At 39.2% G+C, this 19,001-nt stretch overlaps 1 protein-coding gene across 2 annotated transcripts in view; it reads right to left on the bottom strand.

Moving 5' to 3' along the window:
• Positions 1-19,001, bottom strand: part of ACACA (acetyl-CoA carboxylase alpha) — a 202,836-nt gene that overhangs the window by 101,663 nt on the left and 82,172 nt on the right. Inside the window, exons 26-32 of one of the 2 annotated variants that reach the window (XM_032843244.1) lie at positions 17,868-17,891; positions 15,090-15,233; positions 14,203-14,299; positions 13,164-13,271; positions 9,032-9,088; positions 1,614-1,655; positions 335-550 (exon numbers count right to left, since the gene is read on the bottom strand). In XM_032843244.1, coding sequence (XP_032699135.1) covers positions 335-550; positions 1,614-1,655; positions 9,032-9,088; positions 13,164-13,271; positions 14,203-14,299; positions 15,090-15,233; positions 17,868-17,891 — 688 coding nt within the window. Of the gene's footprint in view, positions 1-334; positions 551-1,613; positions 1,656-8,743; positions 8,789-9,031; positions 9,089-13,163; positions 13,272-14,202; positions 14,300-15,089; positions 15,234-17,867; positions 17,892-19,001 lie in introns of both variants that reach the window. The other variant, XM_032843243.1, reaches the window with a different exon arrangement.

Raw genomic sequence — 19,001 nt, 5'->3', positions numbered from 1 at the left:
TAACTTTATCTTCTGTCGTCACCTAACTCTAGCTGTGATTTTTCCATTAAGACACTTTCGCTCTTCTCAAGTGAGTGCTTTCATGCTTCTACTACCTAAAAAAAAATTTTTTAAAGCCCCTTATAATATGGAATATTTATTTGCCCTTTATAATATGGAATATTTATTTTTGTGAGAGAAAGGACTGTCAGACTTCTGCTGGTTACTGGAGAGTGGGAAGAATGAAAATAATGATTCAAAAAATGATTTGAAACATGAAAACCTGATTTTCAACAATGCCTGCTTCTCTGCCCCTTCCCTCAGGGATGACTTCCCACCAAAGTACAGGACCCACCTTGGTGACTAGATCAGAATGTCTGATGATTGCACGCACGAAGAACCTGTAGTCTGTCACTTCTGTGCCCACTTCCACCTTGGCTGCCCCAAGATACAGGTGCATCTTATGATTCGCACATGGAATGGCAGTAAGGTCAAAATTTCTCATCCGGTTCAGCTCTAACTGGAAAGCTAGGGCAGGCTCCAGGTGACGATAGATACGATCCTCCTCAAACTGAGCACAAAAGTGGAGAACAAAAGAGCTCACAAGAGGCAGTTAGAAAATTATATTATGAAGAACATGTACATAGAAGAGATGCATAAAAACAGAAACATAAGTGATCATGTGCAAATAAGCAACAAAAATGAGCTACATTCAAGGATAATGCTATAGCTTATGTAAGATTAGGGACTAAAGTGCCTATTTACTTCCCAAGCTTTTATCATTTATGCTTTTACAAGCAGTGATACTCTCCATTAAAAACAAGCGAACAAAAACACCAATTCCCTCAGAACTCCCACTGCACTACCGTCTATACAATTCATTTTTGATAATTAATCACAGACTGCTTCATATTAATATCTACTTCACATACTGGTGTTTTGGGTTTACCCAAATGTTTACAGGCAGGGCCTGTTTTATACTCTTATTTCTGGCACAGTACAAATGACACAGTAAATACTCAACAAATAAATATCTCTAGTTTTTAAAAATAAAAATATTTGGCTTTGGAATATTCACTATCCCTATAGATATATTATTATTTATCTCTCTCTTTTTTTTTTTAAAGTTCGATTTACATTTACTGCATGTTTTGCTGAAATAAAATTGTTCGTCCAGTGCAGATGTCAATTGACTGAATGGAGAGGGAGAACCAAAGCCGTTTACAGGAAGAAACCAATACGGTCTGAAATTCTGTATTTTAAAATTGAAAAACAAATGCACATAGACTTGGGTATAAATGAACTGCCACCTGTGGGTGACAAGAATACTACTAGTAAGTATAGCAGTCCTTTAATATATCATTAGGATCATCCTAAAGCATAGGGAGGACTGTGAGAAGTTATCGCTTTCTCTGGATAGCTCAATGCATTTGATTGTATCCTAAACCAAACTCTTTCAGAAAGGAGTCTTCTTTAGTGCCAAGACACATATAAGGCAAAGGAAAGCACAAGTTCAGTCAGAGAAAGGAGAATGGCAAGAAAAGCACATGGCAAAGATAAGTCACTCTTGGGTTTTTAAGAACAAAATGAAGATTTAAAAAAAAGGGGGGGGCGGGAAGGAAATCAGTCCTTACCTTATCCCTTGCTCGGAAGGTGAAAAATTTAGGAAATTCTCTCTGTGTAAAAGAAGGGGGGAAAATGTTTCCGTCTTTCATGGATATGACTCTTTGGGGATAAACACATAGTAAGTAGAGAAACAGTCACGCATCTAGGAGGCCATTCCTAGAAAACATGCTCCTTACCTAAGCTTAGCCTGGGGAATATGAATGGTCCTCTGGGTAACTACCACTTTGACCCCACTTCCAAATCTGAAATCACCACACTATCACCCTCACTTTAATAGCTATCCTCTCCTATGGGAAAACAAAATTAGTATTTTTTTCATCTCCCAAGTGGAAAAAAAAAAAATCTTTCCAGGTGTTGCTTTTGGCATAACCTGGCAAATAAAACCAATATACACTTATGCGGCAGCATTTCAACAGTAGTTACGGGACTGATTTCCCAAGTTTCTCGTTAAGAAACTCTTAAAATGTAAACTAGCTAGACAGCACAGGATCCCCAATCCATGTTTTTTCCACATTTGCTCTCAAGTCAATAACTCCAAGGGTTTAAACAATAATACTTTAAGACAAAGCAAAAGTATAAGATGTTACTTTGGTCACTACCACTTTATGTATAAGAAAATGGGACGGAACTAGTGAACTTGTAGTCATTAGGTCTTACTGCTCTTTTGCAGGGCATTACACAACAAAGCAACCAATTTCCTAGAACCTTATTAATTAACAAAGATGAATTCAATTAGCAGAGTCCATTAGTTTCTGAAATTTAACTTATTAACACCAAATACCCCTGCTTCTCGGATGGGAGGCTCTACTGGCAGCGTTGGAATCAAGTCATTACTATTTGCCTCCATAGGAGGTTTCATTAGGTATCTCCTTCATTATGAGTGCAATAATCAAACACTTACTGGTATACAAGGCAGACAGACCAGGACTAGCTAGCTACCTAAACATCCCTCAATGAGCTTTAGGAAGCATGAAGGAAACATGAACCGAAAGCCTTCTAGGTGGCAGGGGCTCTTACGTGCTGTCCCACCAAACACTTTCAAAAACCTCTCAAGTATTAATGATGACTTATTCTACAGCTGAGGAAGCTGGGGCCAAGTGATAGGCCCAGGATCATAAAACCTGAACATGAACTCGAGTCCCTCTGATGCCAGAGTCCACACCCTTTCATTTCTACCACTCCTCCTCAAGTGTAGGACACCGACTTTCTACTCTTGTCATAATCCAAATTCCTTATTTAGAGAACTTCTCTTTAATGAGATAAAAAACAAATTGGGGCTTTAAAGAAAATAAAAAACAAATAAAGCAAAACTCCTGCTGAAAACTTGTGGTTCCTGAATTTACTGAGAGCTTCTTGAATACTTTCCACAGGTATTTACACCTCATACCTTAGCTAAAGCTTATACCGTCAATAAATCATTTTACATTTCCTTGGCATTGACTGTAAAACTGCATTTAACAGGCTTCTAGGAGCTTGTTTAGCAAGCCCAGGAAATCCCCTGTCCAGGCTTGCGTCTTTAAAAGCCCTTTCAAAGTGGGTTTTACACAGCACTCATCTTTTACTGATGATGTTTTGTTCTAAATAATTCCCCTGAATGATAGTGAAGAATGTGGGGATGACTTCAAGGTTAAACAGGAAGATGTTCAGCTGAATTGTCAGTAGATTTCATGCTCATGGCTTTATTTAGCCTCGTTTTGGTTTTATTCTTGAGAGGTATGGCTTTCAGAGCATTAGCTAAAAAAGCAACAGAGGTCAAAAAAAAAAAAAAAGATAATAAAATCTTTCCATGCAATTTTCTGAAAGAAGAGTCAAGCAAAGTGATAATAAAGTCTTTTAAGCATACATCCTATTCTGCCACAACTATTAATTAATTCAAATCTTTATTTAGTGTACCATTTATTCAAATGTGTATATATGCAGGATCAAAATCATTTTTCTTCAAAAACCTCGTAATCATAGCCAAAAAACACTTGTCTTTACTACTCAGCCAATTAAGAAAATTTGTAGTAACTGAAAGCCACGGGGAAAAACAACAGTCTGAATTTACAACAAATAATGAAAGAAGCTAACTCTTGACAGAGACAGGCAAAGTCTACCAAAATAAAAAAAAAAAACAAAACAGTTTCACTAAGTTTAAGAAAAAGTGTTACGAGAGGATACAGGCAAACTTTTTTTTTAAGCTTTTGAGCAAATGTTTAGTTCCCCAGTGAGATCCTCAATTTGAGCGTGAAGCGTGTTCAGAACAAGAGACGGCCAGAAGTTCCGCGCGATGAAACACCAGGATTATCGAGCAGTCCTTGGAAAGCTATACAAGTTCTGAACACTTTTATAGCAAGTCACTTCTTTCAGTGCTCACAAATTCACAGGAAGACAAGAAGAAATGCAGTAGTCTGGACCTATAGTTGTAGGAAATTCCTTCACCCTACCTCATCCTTCCAATTTTTCCACTAACAGCATTCATGCTTATTCCATCACTAATGTAATTGCTTTCCAGGCATTCTAGTAGTGTTATGGGCAAATATCATAATTGAATGTACACAAAGAAAAACCCTCTTAGTGTTCTGGTACCAAAAACCAAAAGAATGCAACATTTCTCAGGAAGAAATTATACCCCTGCTGTGTTCTAATCAGCCAACCATCATCAAGACAATCAAAATAATTTGCCTAAATTAGCCAATCAAGACACCCTGCAAATCAGAGAATGTGAAAACCTGCAACAGAAAACATCATAGCTGATTATGATACTAATAATCGTGTTAAAAACCTAATGAGATGAAGAAATTGGAAACTTGCTGGTGCAATTCTCTTTTACCTCAACATGCTGAGAACTAATTATATAGACTGTAATTAAAACAAAAACCCAAACCAAACCTTTTGAAAAACTAACAGTTGATCCACTAGCAAACAAAACTACCAATTTTTTCCCAGCTTCATTGAGATATAATTGACATACCAATTTTTTTTTTAAAGAAATGAGCTACTAACCATGATAACTATTTTTGATAGTGAGTTGGTTCTTCCTTCAGGCCCAAATAATCCAAACCATTTTAAAGCGGAATGGCTCCTAAAAAACTGGTAGAACCACAACTATCTCCTAGGTGACTTATAGCAGAATTTTTAAGATCTCATGAATCTTTGCTTCAAACAAGAAGCAAAAGGAAACTTAGACGCAAAACTGATTTTATTTTATTTTTTTTAAAGATTTTATTTATTTATTTGACAGACAGAGATCACAAGTAGGCAGAGAGGCAGGCAGAGAGAGAGGAGAGAGGAGGAAGCAGGCTCCCTGCTAAGCAGAGAGCCTCATGCGGGGGCCCAATCCCAGGACCCTGGGATCATGACCTGAGCTGAAGGCAGAGGCTTTAACCCACTGAGCCACCCAGGTGCCCCGCAAAACTGATTTTAGAATCTTATCACCGTGTTTGGACCTAATGCTCTTGTTTAGGTTGCAAAGGATCAGAAGAATCCTGAAAATTTGTATTTTAGTATCCTTAACAAAACTGCACTGAAAAAAATGATGGAAAGCTTCAAAAAGCATAATACTAACATCCCAATCAAACAGCACCTTCTGCTGCATTGTCTGGAACTCTAGATTGGAAATTCGAGTGAAACTAAGAGACTTAAGTAATACTACATAAAACTGGAGAGCCTATTCAGCTGCAGAAACTCAAAGACCCTGTTCTTTGGCTTTAAAAGCTTCAATACTTTTTTTTTTTTTTTTTTTTTAAACATGAAGGAGAGATTTACAAGGATGGGTCTGTTTTCCCTCCAACTTTGTTTAAATATTCATGTTAAGCAGTTATTCACATCCTGTTTCGGGCACTTAATTTAATTAAAGGACAGGGAAACAGTGTGGAGACCCAGCCTCCTCACTGCTGATGGACAGGGCCAGCTCGGGAAAATACACTCCCGTGTTCTAAGAAAGTCTCCAAGAGACTAAGGCAGCAGCAGACTCCAGTGCTCAGCTCTCTGGGGACAGCGGCTATTAGACAAGGAAGTTTTCGCTGGCATCTGAATAAGCCCCTAACAATATACAGACTCTCTAGGAATGTCTCCTCCGTCTCGCCCTCATGGGCTGGTTCTGGTTCTGAAGCAGTCAGAGGACCATACAACGGCACAGCAGCCTCTTTCCACACCAGCTAGTGTTGTACTCGGTAACCTTCCTCATCTCCTTGCCCCCTCATGTGCACCTTCTCTCTTCTATTCAATAATATAGGGATTTCACAGTGTAGAACAGGGGAGGCTGCATACATCACAGTGGATTACCAAGAAGCCAGAGAGATCAAGGAATTCATCTCTAACACTCCCAGAAAGCGTCCTCTTTTTCACACTACACTAACTACGGGGCAAGCACACATCAGATGACATGAGAGAGGCTAAGCATCCTTCATGAATGGCAAGCTACCACCAGCAGAGGATCTCACAGCAGTACCATGAGAGTGAGCCCTGGATTTGTACGACTCCTGCCAAGGCTTCCTGGCTATTGCAGATCCTGGACGGAGCTCAGTAATAGTTGCCCTTGCCCCCTGCATAACCACTAATCATTTCTAAGGAGCCCAACATAAAAACACTGCCAACTCCTCTGTCATTCAATTCTTGGGAGAAAATCCAGTCCACACCTAAACCTTAACATCTTCTACCTCCTAAAGCAACATTTCCCACACTCATGACAAAACACTTGATAATTTAACGGATTTCCCACTTGACAAGCCACTATAAATAGGAACCGGACAATGATTCCTGGGGAAGACCAGCTGCTGGGCTTAATTCCTAGCAGATTTTGCCTATACGTGTCCCTATTTAACCTATTGGATAGCACAGAGAAAGAAGAATGTTTTAAAGCTGTAGATACACTCTAGGACATGACACAGATTCAGAGGTAAGAAAGTACAAAAGAAAAATAATGCCCATGAGAATTAATCGCTTTGGCTTTTTGAAGTTTTAATGGAGGGTTTTAATTTATCATGGAATGTTTATTATAGAAAACCAGTTACTGTGCTATAGACATGAAGACCCTGTCTGAACTATTAGGGAAAAGGAAAATAATTTTACAAGTTCACTATTATTTCCTGGACTATTATATTACTCCAAAGTCAGTGAGAAACGAAATACCACAGTAAGACTTAAGAACATAGTCCAGGGGTGCCTGGGTTGTTCCGTCAACAGCTCAGTGTCTGCCTTCGGCTCAGATCATGATCCCAGGGTCCTGGAATCATGCCCCACATTGGGCTCCCTGCTCAGTGGGGAGCCTGCTTCTTCCTCTTCCTCTGCCTACAGCATCCCCTGCTTGTGCTCACTCTCTCTGTGTCAAATAAATAAAATCTTCAATCAATCAATCAATCAATCAAACCTAGTCCAATACTCTTCCCTAACCCAGGTCTCAGCTCTGGCATATCTACCTTAGTTCTGATCAGCATTTCCCAACCATACTATTTATTCATGGGCTTCCATATTCTATCCCAAGTATCAACTTTATACTCTAAGCTCCTGATTTTTCTTCCTAAAGCCCCAGGGTTCTCTTTAACCTCCTCATACTTCTCCACTGCCTCTAGTTTCCTATCTAAAGTTATTGATTGATATATATCTGCATTCCGCTTGATCTCCTGACATCAATAACATAGGGGAGTTGTGCAGTCCACAACATTTCCTAAAGCATTTCAGGGTATCTTAGCTCTTTAGCTTGCAGGATAGTCTGTCTTGTTTCTCTATAGACTAGACCAAGAAGGTGAACTGTGAGAAGGAAAACAAAATGTCAAGTACTACAGATTTAATAAACAAAGTGGTAAAAGTAATCACACATAGGTCCTTGAATTTAGAAAGTCCTTTCCAGAATCCCAAATGCTAGCTTCATTATTGCAAATGAGCAGTGCTTGAAAACTAACTTAATTATCTTAATTGTTAAAGCAAAACAAAACAAAATTCTTATCAGGAAAATTAAGACTTCCAACGTAATATTTTCTAGAATCTTAGAAAATGACATCCTGATTGCAAACTGGATTTTTGACCTTGTGGCTATCATCATACTAGGTATGATCATGGATATACCACAGTTTAAATGCCAGGCTATTCATTCTCTTTTCAACAAAATTGTTAATTTCATAAATACTGCCAGTTAATTTAGATAAATGGGAGAATAAGAAATTTAATGCTTAATTTTATTTATTTCCTGTTCCTAGAATTAACACAAGACAAAAACACCAACTTGGGTTCTGTCAAAACATTTTAAATAATAAATGAGTATTTTTCAGAATTGAGAATTGAGAATTGTCAATAATGGAACTGGAATCCAACTTTGGTAGAAGCCAAGACCCCAAAGTACAATTGGCAGTTGTTGTTCTTCTTCTTTTCTTTTTTTTAAGATTTATTTATTTATTTTAGGGAGAGAGAGGAAGAGCACGCAAGTGCAGAGGGGAGGAAGAGGGGAGACAGAAACCCAGGAAGACTCTGTGCTGAGCTTGGAGCCTGACAGGGGGCTTGATATCACAATCCTGAGATCACCACCTGAGCCAAAAGCAAGAGTTGGACGCTTAACTGACTGTACCACCCAGGTGCCCTTTAACCGGCAATTCTTCTTTTTTTTTTTTTTTTAGATTTTATTTATTTATTTGACAGAGATCACAAGTAGGCAGAGAGGCAGGCGGGGGCGGGGTGGGGGGGGAAGCAGGCTCCCACTGAGCAGAGAGCCCGATGTGGGGCTCGATCCCAGGACCCTGGGATCACGACCTGAGCCGAAGGCAGAGGCTTTAACCCACTGAGCCACCCAGGCGCCCCTTAACCAGCAATTCTTGATTACTGAGTCTCTAAATTCACTATGTACACAGAAGAAATTACTAGTTAGTTTCTGCTTCTTCCTTAGTCATCTGGATAAACACATATGTTCATTCTTAACTTTTTCTCAGATGATATTGAGAATTCATTATAGGCTTAAAAAAGAAAAAACAAACAAAAAACAAAAAAAACACCACCAGCTTGAACACACCTTACCGAAGTAGAAGATTCATTTTAACACTTTCTAAAATAAGAACCAAACATCAGGTCAACCCTTCTAAATAACTCACACATGTTCTATATATTTAAATAATCAGTGGCAAACAGATAAAACAATAAGTAATCTTTCATTGTGGTTCCTTTTACTTACATGAAATCTCTGATCCACCTCACAGTTGACCTGTTTTCTGAAATCCTTTCAAATGAACGACAGAAAAGGAAAAACAGAAGCTGGCAATCAGTAATAAAATTAAAAACAAATTAAGTAATAAGTAAAAAGCAATGAGTTAAATTAATTTTTCCTGATTAAATTTATAGAAAGTTATCTATTTGCAGAGACTCTACACATAAGTATATGATTATATTCCCATATTTTATTTTTATAAGTTCTAGCAGCAGCATAAGACACATTGGGGAGGTATCATTCACATGCCAGTACCTTTTGTGCAACCAGGAAAGTAAGGCGCCGTATCCCATGCTCAACCAGGGTAGCTTTCTACGAACAAACACATGAAAGAGAAGACAGATGAGCTCTCCATTCATCTTCAATTTTATCCCACTTGGTCTTCATAAAGCTCTGACTGGGTAAGAACCCTTTTTGGATCTCTACGTTTTGCCTCAGTACCTTCAACTTGCAAATAAACAAATCTCAGCCTGGCTCCAATGGAATAGGTTTCAGATATTGATCTGGACAAAACTGAAGGACAACTTTGTAGGGAAGGATCATATGAAGTCACCTAAATTCTCTAAAGACGGATTTACCTCAAGGTGGACCTTAACACAATTTCTGCTCATAAAATCATACTTGGTGGGCCTGTATTCAACTGTGAAGATTAATAAGGATACAGAAGCTAAATGTAATCCAGTAGAGGGAAAAGAAGAAATTCCCATAAAACAGAAAGCTCAGGTGTTACGCTGTTATTTCCAGATATTACCTATCATCAGATACTGCACTCCTAGAATTCAACATAACAAGTCCTGGCCTTTTTCCCCCTGCTTTACATGAAGGTTTTTTTGTTAAGATTCTCTTTAAAAATCGGTAAAAGCAATGTTTAACAGGCTTTTAAACTTAGTGGTTATTTACATCTACACTTGGCAGAGGCAAGCAGTATATCAGGAGTGAAGAGAGACCAGTGGTTTCAAGACAGATCCTTCCATGAGTCTAGGGCCTTTGGATCTAAGCCTTCCTCTATACTGTACAGCTCACTTATCTCGAAAGTAGACATGAAGAAGCACGTTAATAAATTAAGTAAGAGACATGCTTTTAAAGGTCCCTAACGAAGAGGAGCTACATGCAACAAATAGAAAGGCAATTCCACCATCTGAATGGCCTGAGAGAATATATGAAGAACACAAATAGAAAAAAATATGTGGACTTTCACCACCTACATTCAGACTTTAGTTTGACCATGTTCCTTGCTATAACTCAAGAGCTATGTTCCTAAGTCAGTTCTTAACTTTCACAATATTATGCATTTTTCACAGCCAAATTAGCTTCCCCTTATAAATAAGCACATTTCTGAGCCATTGTCCTCCTACTTCTCTATTTCTATTATGGCACTGCTTAGTAATAAAATTAACAGCATAAATAAAAGATAACTGGCAAAATTATTTTTCTAATATTAAATCCTCAGGCCAAACATGAATAAATTTTGGCTTAGTAACATTTAAAAATGATCTGTACTGGCATCATACCCATTAGTGCAAATAACCAAGTATTGACACTAAAATAAGAAAAAACTGTTTTAAAAGAACAGAACCGAGTGGGGGCTGTAGTGGTTATTCATCTTTCAGCATGCCCAGGAACAGAAACATTTTTTTTCACCAACACCAACAAAGAATTCCACTACAGCCAAGTCCTTCAAAGACAAGCATCAATAGCTATGTTCTGGCAAGGGAAGAAAATAACTTTAATAATGCCATGATTTAAAATCAAAATTGTTATTGCTTTTAAAATTCCACAAGTGGCTGACAATAACAGCAGAGCAACAGGATTCTGATTACATTGTAATAATGCGGGTCTCACAGCAAGTCCACAGCTATTACCCAGCGATTAGGCGTCAGCACCTGGAGAAACTCCATTTACACTGACTGCTTCAATCTCCTCCACAAGTCATTTACAAATATATGATCCTAATTTCTATGAGAGAAAAAAAGACATGCTGGGACTAGAAGATTATTTGGACAATTTGGATCAACCTATTTGATAGTTTAATGTGTGCTTAAAAAAAAAAAACTTTTTCTGAACTGCTAGGAGCATGATCAAGAACTGAAAAACAAAACTAGTTATGACTTCAGTTTTTTTTTAATTGCTTTTCCTTCCTTTTAATTTTTTTTTTTTTCAAAACAAGGAGGTGAAAAATGCCAAATATTCATAGATAAGCACAGTACCTGATGCAGTGAATAGCTTTTCTAGGTTTAGAATGTCAGCACAGTGTACCCCTAGCCTTGCAAAAAGCCATATACAAAAATGCTGGATTTCTCTGTGCCTCAGTTTGAAAGTTCGGTAAAGGGAAAAGGCAATTTCTTATTGCCAGTTAATGTTACAATTATATGTAGTGAAAATAAGGAAACTGCTTCTGTAAATCAACGTGTGATGGTTAGAAAATCTGGATCTGAGGGTAATAAAAAGCCTAAAGTTGAGGTCAGAACTATCAAATATAGGCAATTAGTGCCTCAAAACCTGGGAGGAAATGGTCCTAGATCATTTCATCAAGCAGCAGAGTCAGCAGAGGTTACCTTGGTCACTTTCTCTCAGGTTAATCTGAGGTGGTCACTAGTTCCAGGCAAGAAGGAAGGTAAATTTCTAAAGAAAAATTCCCAGGCATGTCCCTTACCTTCACTTCTGTGAAAGTACCTTTTCCTCGTGTTGGCCAACTCGTGTTGGTCTCCCAGTTTATGGGTGTGAGAGCGTAAGGGATTAAATGCTAAGACTCACGTGAAACACAAAGTGACCATCTCTTCCTAAGTATCTACCATTAGAATGGCGAGAATGCCTATGGCACTGTTTACACGACGAAATTAAATTTAAAAAAACATCTTCTGACTTCTTTCTTTATAATAAGCATGACGAGCTAGGTGTTTCCATTCAAAGAAAACACATGGGTCTTGTCATGAAGGGCAGCTTGTCATGAAGAGAGGTGGTTTGGCATCTATCATGTCACAAGGAACTAGAACTGCAGATTATTATTTGAGCATGCCTAACCATTCCCTCCAACTAGACTATAAGCAACTTCAGGGCCAAGAATGTATTATTTACTAAAGCACCCAGATCTGTGCCCCCTAGAGCTGGTATCACAAAGCCTCCCCTCCTTCCTTCCTTTCCTTCTGCTTGTTGTAAGAGCTGTCTCAAATTTTATCTTTCATGAGGACTTCTTTGAGTAGTCCTCACTCAAATGTATTTTTCTTCCTTGCTCTTCTAATTGGTCAGCATACACTTATTAGCAGTCTTAACACTTTTAATTTATAAAGAACTCCTATGTAAATGCTTTTAATATGCACCTTATCACAATCCCATGGGGCTGGATTAGTCAGGAATTACTCTATTGTACACGTGGGGGAAAGCTCAAGCTCAAGTCGATGAAGGCCCCCTGATCACCTCCTGGTAGATGATATAACAAAAACTAGAATTTAAGGCTTGTCATGTCAGGTATCTCAAGGGTGAGAGAACCATTGCTGAGTGGGAGAATAACTTGGTACAGGGGCGTTCTGGATGTCTAATTTTGTGGAGCTGAGCAGAATGGAAACTGGGAGGAGAACGAGAATACATGTGAATCTCAAGTAAACCTGTTGCTGTACCTCGGATGTGAGGCAAGAGTTTATACTGGAATGATGGTGGTCCAGAATTAAGAAATTGAGAAAGGGTAATAGACATGGCAAAGAAAACCCTCACGGACTTGGTGACTGACCAGATAGAAATAAACAAGCATAGATTGTGGGTAGAGGGGTAGATCAATGGAACAGCAAGGAAAGGAAGAAGTCAATGATTTCTAAATGACCACGAGTAAAGGGTTGGTTATTTGGGGTTTTTTTTTTTTTTGGGGGGGGGGGGGGGGGGGGGGGGGGGGGGGCTGGGGGAGTCATATAGAGGTGAAGGAAAAAGATGGAAATTTCGGTTTAAACTAGGATGTTTGATGTCAACACAAGATATCCCAGGGACACAAAATCAAAAGGAGGATAGAAGTATAACTGGTATTTTCAAGGAAGGGGAGGGAAGGACACAGAAGGAAACTCAGGGGAGTTTGGGCCTAGACATGTGGAGTAAAGTCACCAAAGGTAAATAAATATTCAGCAGGTGAATGGAACTTCAAGACAGAGCTCTGGGAAAGATTTAGGAACACAACTTACTTTCTTTAAAACATTCTGAACACTTGAGGTCTATATTTCTTGACATAAGACATTCATTATGTACTATTAAATCACTTTGGAATTTTACCCCTATAGGCAGAACGATGTAAAAGGCATAGCAATTAACAGTGATAGGCGTTGTTAGTAGCGACTGATTAAAGGGTAGATAGGATACACCAGCAAGAAAGCGGCCACCATCCATTTCCACCCAACTGAGGACTTACGTTTTGTTGGGTAAACTCTCTGAACATAGCTGCCAGTCCGTCATCCTCAATATCACAGTCAGTCTTGATAGCCACATTCAGAATGTGAATTGGTTCATCCCTGGGGACCTTAACTCAAGAAAAACCAGACAAAGAAATTTAGGAGGCCGGCTAATACAGAGGCAGAGAGAAGTTACAGTACTTGGTAGAACACCTGAAAAAGAAATATACGCCACGGGACATTCTGGTTTCCCCACTAGTATGAATAAGCAAATTGAAACCATTGCCCACCATCCACAACAGAGAGTAAATTAAGTAAACCACCTAGCTTTTCAAAGATAAGGCAGTGAAGGCATTAACTAGAGGTGGCCTCAAATCTTGACTTGACATGAACTTGAAGGCCACTGTATCCTCAACTTTTTTGCCAATAAAATGGGAATGAAACCATTTGCCACGTTTCTTCACAGAATGTAAAGCAGTATGAGTGAAAGAAGCCATCTGAACATATTCCCACATAAGATATTTCCTAACAATTTATCAAACCGTGGAAGTATCAAACCATGGGGAAATAACCTCATAGAGAAAAAACAAAACCATCTGTTCACTGAGAAATGAAAAGAAGGGATTTAATACAAGGGTGACAAAGTTTTAAACAAAATGCCTCCTTTTTTCCTGCTATCTAAAGTCTACAATTCCCGGAATACTACGAGAGCAGCATTCTGGGGGCATACAAGCCATGGCTAAGAATTACAGCAGCCACAGCTCAAGACTTCGAAACAACATTCAGAAACTCAAGAGGCAGCTGCAATGGGTCTAGCTGAGCCCATTTGCTATCCTCACTATGGATTCCAAGATTAACACAGTTGTTTTTTTTTTTAAGTTAGAATTTATATTCCATTTGCTCCCCAAAATACTTTGATGAGGCATATAAAATTAAATAATATAAAGCAGGGTGAAAAGATGAATTCTTCCCTGTAACGTTCCAAAGCCAGAGAGATAGCATATGCTACAAATCCTGTGTCTAAAGTAACAGAGCAGTTTCCCAAAGGGCACACTATACCTTGTCTTCATCGTACAGAGACGTGTGACCTGCCTCAGGGAACGTGGGGCTTTGGGGTGGAGAATCACAGAAGCAGCCCATCACTTCATCAAAGATCCTGAAAAATACCAGGGAAAGACCCACCATGAAAACCCAAGTGGCAGGAAACCCAAGTGGCAGGAAACGAATGCTGCCACTGCCACTGCCAGCCCAGTCCACAAGAAGAATCTGTCCTACTCAGGCTCAGTAGTCAACAGAACAGAATCACCAGCGGCTCGAGGTGACATGCAAAATTTCACCAAGTGGCAGAAATTAGGAGGATGGATTGTTTAAACTTTAATAAACCATATGTATTTTTTTCTCTGAAAAAAAGAATGATCTACAGCTTTTTTGTTTTTTTCATATGTAAGCTATGCGCACCGCGGTCATCATCGGTCTTAAAGCAACAGAAAGAGCCTGGGACTAGAGCAGTGACAGACCAATGTAATTACCCCTCCCCCTAGGGTAATGCATCAGGATACATCAAGAGATAGATGCTGAATGCATTTAATCAAAAGATGTATCGTCTCTGCTGGGGCTCACTCTGGTGTTGTGTTTAATTTCTCCTGACATTTCACTCATCACAGAGCAGACAGCTTCTTCTGTTAGCTCCTAAGGAAAAGATGGTTTTTGTTTGTTTCTCTTTTTCTGACCAGGCTCATATAACAAGTAGAGGCTTGTAGAGTCTGAATAAGAGGTAGAAATGGAAGAACATATACCTCTCCAAGGACATATACAGCAAGGGCTGCATCTCCTTAGCTGGCTCCTGGCTATTCTCGGGGCCTTTATTTACTTGGCAGAAATCAGAGTCCCCAAAACAGAGATGCCCATGGCTCCCCTTGCACAGACACAGTTCCTCAGTGTCTTACCTGACAAAATCTTCGAAAGTCCGAAAAGAGACCATTCCGCCCATCCGCTGACATGGTGGAGTAAATGAGTTATCCAAGAGCACATCGCTGACACTAGCTACGTGAGTCATGCCATAGTGGTTGAGGTTGGAGGAGAAGGACATTCTAAATGGTAATTCAATCAAGTGCATTAGATAAGGAAAGCAGAAATAGGACTGGGAGAGTAACAGGAGAAAACTCTTAAGTAGGGTCAGGTTGCAGAGCAGATTTGGTTTTTTACCCACTGTGGATATGACTGTCTTGATGGATTCGTATGATCCCTTTCATCTGAGTTTACCGCACACCTATTGATGCTATTTCTAGCATCCCAAAATTTCTCCAAATAAAAATCGAAGGATTGTCAAGAATTGCGTGACAGTTTTAATACAACGAAGCCATGATATATCTAATGAATGAATAGGACATAGGGGTTAAAAACCATCCTGCATCTTCCCCTTCCCTAAACCATTCCCTCTTAGGAAGGAAGCAAGCCAAGTGGGTTGTAACTAGGCAACACTTAATCTATTAGAATTCCTAGAGAAAAATGCCTTAAGTAGTCACAGATAGATATATGCATGTACAATAACAACTAAGTCATTTGGAATAGTTTAGTAAGTCATTGTAGAAAACATTATTTATCATACAGAAACAAGTCACAGTCTAGAAAAGGAGCTTTACTACATTATTTACTTCTTCCTTTACTGGGCTGATGGGGATAGCAGTTATAAGGAATAGAGCTCCTTCCTTTTTGAAAAAGAGACTTTTTTCAACTTGAAACAGCAAAATTTCCTTTTTTATATTTAAATACTTCTGTATCAAAGGAAACATATCTTCAACTGAAAGCCCTTAATAAATCCCAGCAAGAGGCAAAAGGGCAGAGCATGGGTCTCAAAGTATGTGTAAGCATGACAAACAGGTACTAAATGGAGATGCTCAAGGAGAACTAAGTTGTTCAGTCTAAAAACACAAGGAGTCTGTACATTCCTTAATGCACCTTGGCAGTATGTACCATTAAGTCATACTGGGAAGTATTTCGAAATGCCCAGTCAGGGCAGCCTGTTCGGAAGGACCAAGTAAGGCTTGCCTGACATGATACCACCTTAGTGATCTGAAGCAAGTTCAGAGCAAGGCAATGGCACCGAATTTTGGGGAGCTGCTCAAAAATCTCCTTGGAGTGCACCACCTGCCATGCTGCAGGTGGGAGAGAGGCAGCAATGGAGACTTAAGATCTGGTTACAGACTGTACTCTATTCAAAGTGTGATTATAAAAGGCAATGGATTTTTTCAGGGGATGGGAGTGCTGCTCACACAGACTATAAAGACTAACACTCCAAGTTTTTATTCCTTTGGCAAATGAGGACTATGAAAAAGGCACTTCATCTTTTTGACAGTACTAGAGAATGGAAAGGCAGATTGGGAGAGGAAACAATTGATACCATGAATGAAACAAATAAGTGAAACACACATCAAGCAAGTCTTATACATGGTGCTCACTAGAAACTGGGATTCGGAGTTGTATGAACTCAGAAATGCTACCATCCTCTTTTCTAGGATCACCAAATATATTTACTAAAGGAGCAAGTTTGTGAGGCATTGTATCTTTTCTACCTGCCTGGCATTAGACAGGAAAAATAAAAGGGTTCCAGATAGCACTTAAAGGGAACTCCCTCTGAATAAGCTAACAGGCTGCATTTGTGGCAAACATGGGGTTAAGTATCTTTTTCACTCAACTGAACCCCAGGGGAAACAGCCACTATTCAGTTTCCCCTTCTTCTTAGCTCAGGGGCCAGAACATAGCTGCCCTGCAGGCAGAAATGAACCAAGCCCACTCTCCAAGGGCAGACACAAAGACCAAACCAAAGCACTTCCTTTTTCTCTCCCCATCCAAATTGGACTCTAAAAGCTATAATCAGCTTCGATTACTTAATATTGAAAGGGAGAGGAACAAATTAAACATAAGCCTATAAATATTTCAATGTATAATTGATCATCTACAAAGAGCTCGCCACCCTTATTACTGCTTTGGCATTTTATAGATTCAATTCCAATCAGCACGGCTATCCTCTCAAACTTGCATCGTGTTGCCTTGCTTGGTTCAGAGGCAGGAAGAACTCAAAATACCAAAATGTGTTATGCTGGCCTGGAAACTTCTTCACAGGACCACACACATCAAAACTTAAATACACTTTCTGAAGGTTAATCTCATGAGTCTGAAATAAAATTAGACTCTCACATCATTGTAACACTTTAGAGAAGTAGCTGACAAACTAATAAAGCTAACAAACTGATAAAACATGAGATCAGCTATTCCTGTGTTTGCATTCTTCTAAAAGGAGAAGCAAACTCGCGAAACTAAAATTTGAAAAAAATTGTGAACAATTTGCCAGGGTAGGAGTAACCTTAAAGGCTTCTCCCCCGAAAGCCCCAAACTAGACAGAGATTGTAGTAGAAGAAGATGTTTACAGCAAAGCTAAACATCAGGCAGACAACTCCCCTATCATTTACAGCTAGATGGCTGGCGGGGGGGGCCTTCCCCATACTGAGGCTTTTCAAGTGTTGCTTTTTGAACAGCTGAAGAAAAGCTGAAGACATGTTTTCCAAAGAAAGAGTAATTTAGTATGTCCAAAGGGGAGCTGAGGACTCCCTAGCAGAAGACAGCATATTACTTGTCAAACGTGGTGTGATTTTTTACCCTGATTTCACTATTCTAAGTTACAAAAGAGGTGCTTTTAATTGGAAAAGAAACTAAACATACGGTACCTGTTTAGCGTGGGGATGTTCCCTCTGTAATTAAACAACCACAGTTAGTTACTGTTCGATTAGTGAAAGCCATAATAAAAGAATTGTCAGAGCAGATCCAGACTGGTCAGGAGGAGCTCCAGTCTGGCAGCTCTGGCATTCAGCAGACATAATTAAGTGCTCATTACCCTTTAGCCCCCAGGGCACCTCCAAAGAGGCAGGCCTCCTGACCAACCTCATCACGGCAACTGTTGATGGAAAGGGTTGAAACAGGTTTACCATGGATTTTTAAAAATAGCTCTATTACAAAAAGTAACGCAGTACAGTGATAAAACGCAGCCTCACAAAAATTATTTTAGGCTATAGGGATATGGTATAGTATCTTAAGCTTCAACAAGAAATGTCATTCTTGACAAGATTCTTACAGAACCTTCTTTCTTGTTCCTGTTGTACTGAAAATTTAGTAAAGAACTCCAGAGAAGCTGATTCCACAGCCCCTCCCACCTCAATTGATTTTTCTAGGCTATGAGGTGGACTCACAGTCTTCTCCAAAGAAAAGTAGCCTGGAATCTGGATTCCCAGCTACCTTTTCTAAGCCCCTCTACCCATCCATGCTTCCCACAGACCAGGGAAGCAGTGAGAGGAGGTGGTGGTGCTGGTAACAGGTGTATTCCACACTCTGGGAGCTTAGAAAAAAACCTGAAAATCCTGTAGGAATGTAATGATAAACGCTTCTATGACTAAGCGATATACTTTGTTAAAATTAAGTAATTTGTACTTTTTAAATTAAACGATCCTAGGGTGATAATGACTTTTTAATATTGTTGCAATCTCAAAAACTAAAGGCCTCTCACAAATAAACCCATACCTCAATTTGGCCAGCCCTAGGGTTTCCTGACCAAGAATGTACCAAAATCATGAAAGAAAGATTAGAGTAAGAATGGAAACTGCAAAGCAAGTCTCCTGCATTCTCTTTGGGCTTTGCCACCAAGGCTTTCCCTCCCCTCTCCTTAATTTGACATAAGTCATTTCCTCAACTTAAAAAAAAAAAAAGTCCTTATTTTCAATGTGAAAAGGGCAAAGTTATACTTATAACCCACAATTTACCATAGTACTATAAGGGCATTATATATATATATATATATATATATATAT

The sequence above is a fragment of the Lontra canadensis genome, unplaced genomic scaffold, assembly GCF_010015895.1.
Source record: "Lontra canadensis isolate GAN:19392208 unplaced genomic scaffold, GSC_riverotter_1.0 scaffold137, whole genome shotgun sequence".
Lineage (NCBI taxonomy): Eukaryota > Metazoa > Chordata > Mammalia > Carnivora > Mustelidae > Lontra > Lontra canadensis.
This window is presented reverse-complemented; position numbering and strand designations above follow the sequence as displayed.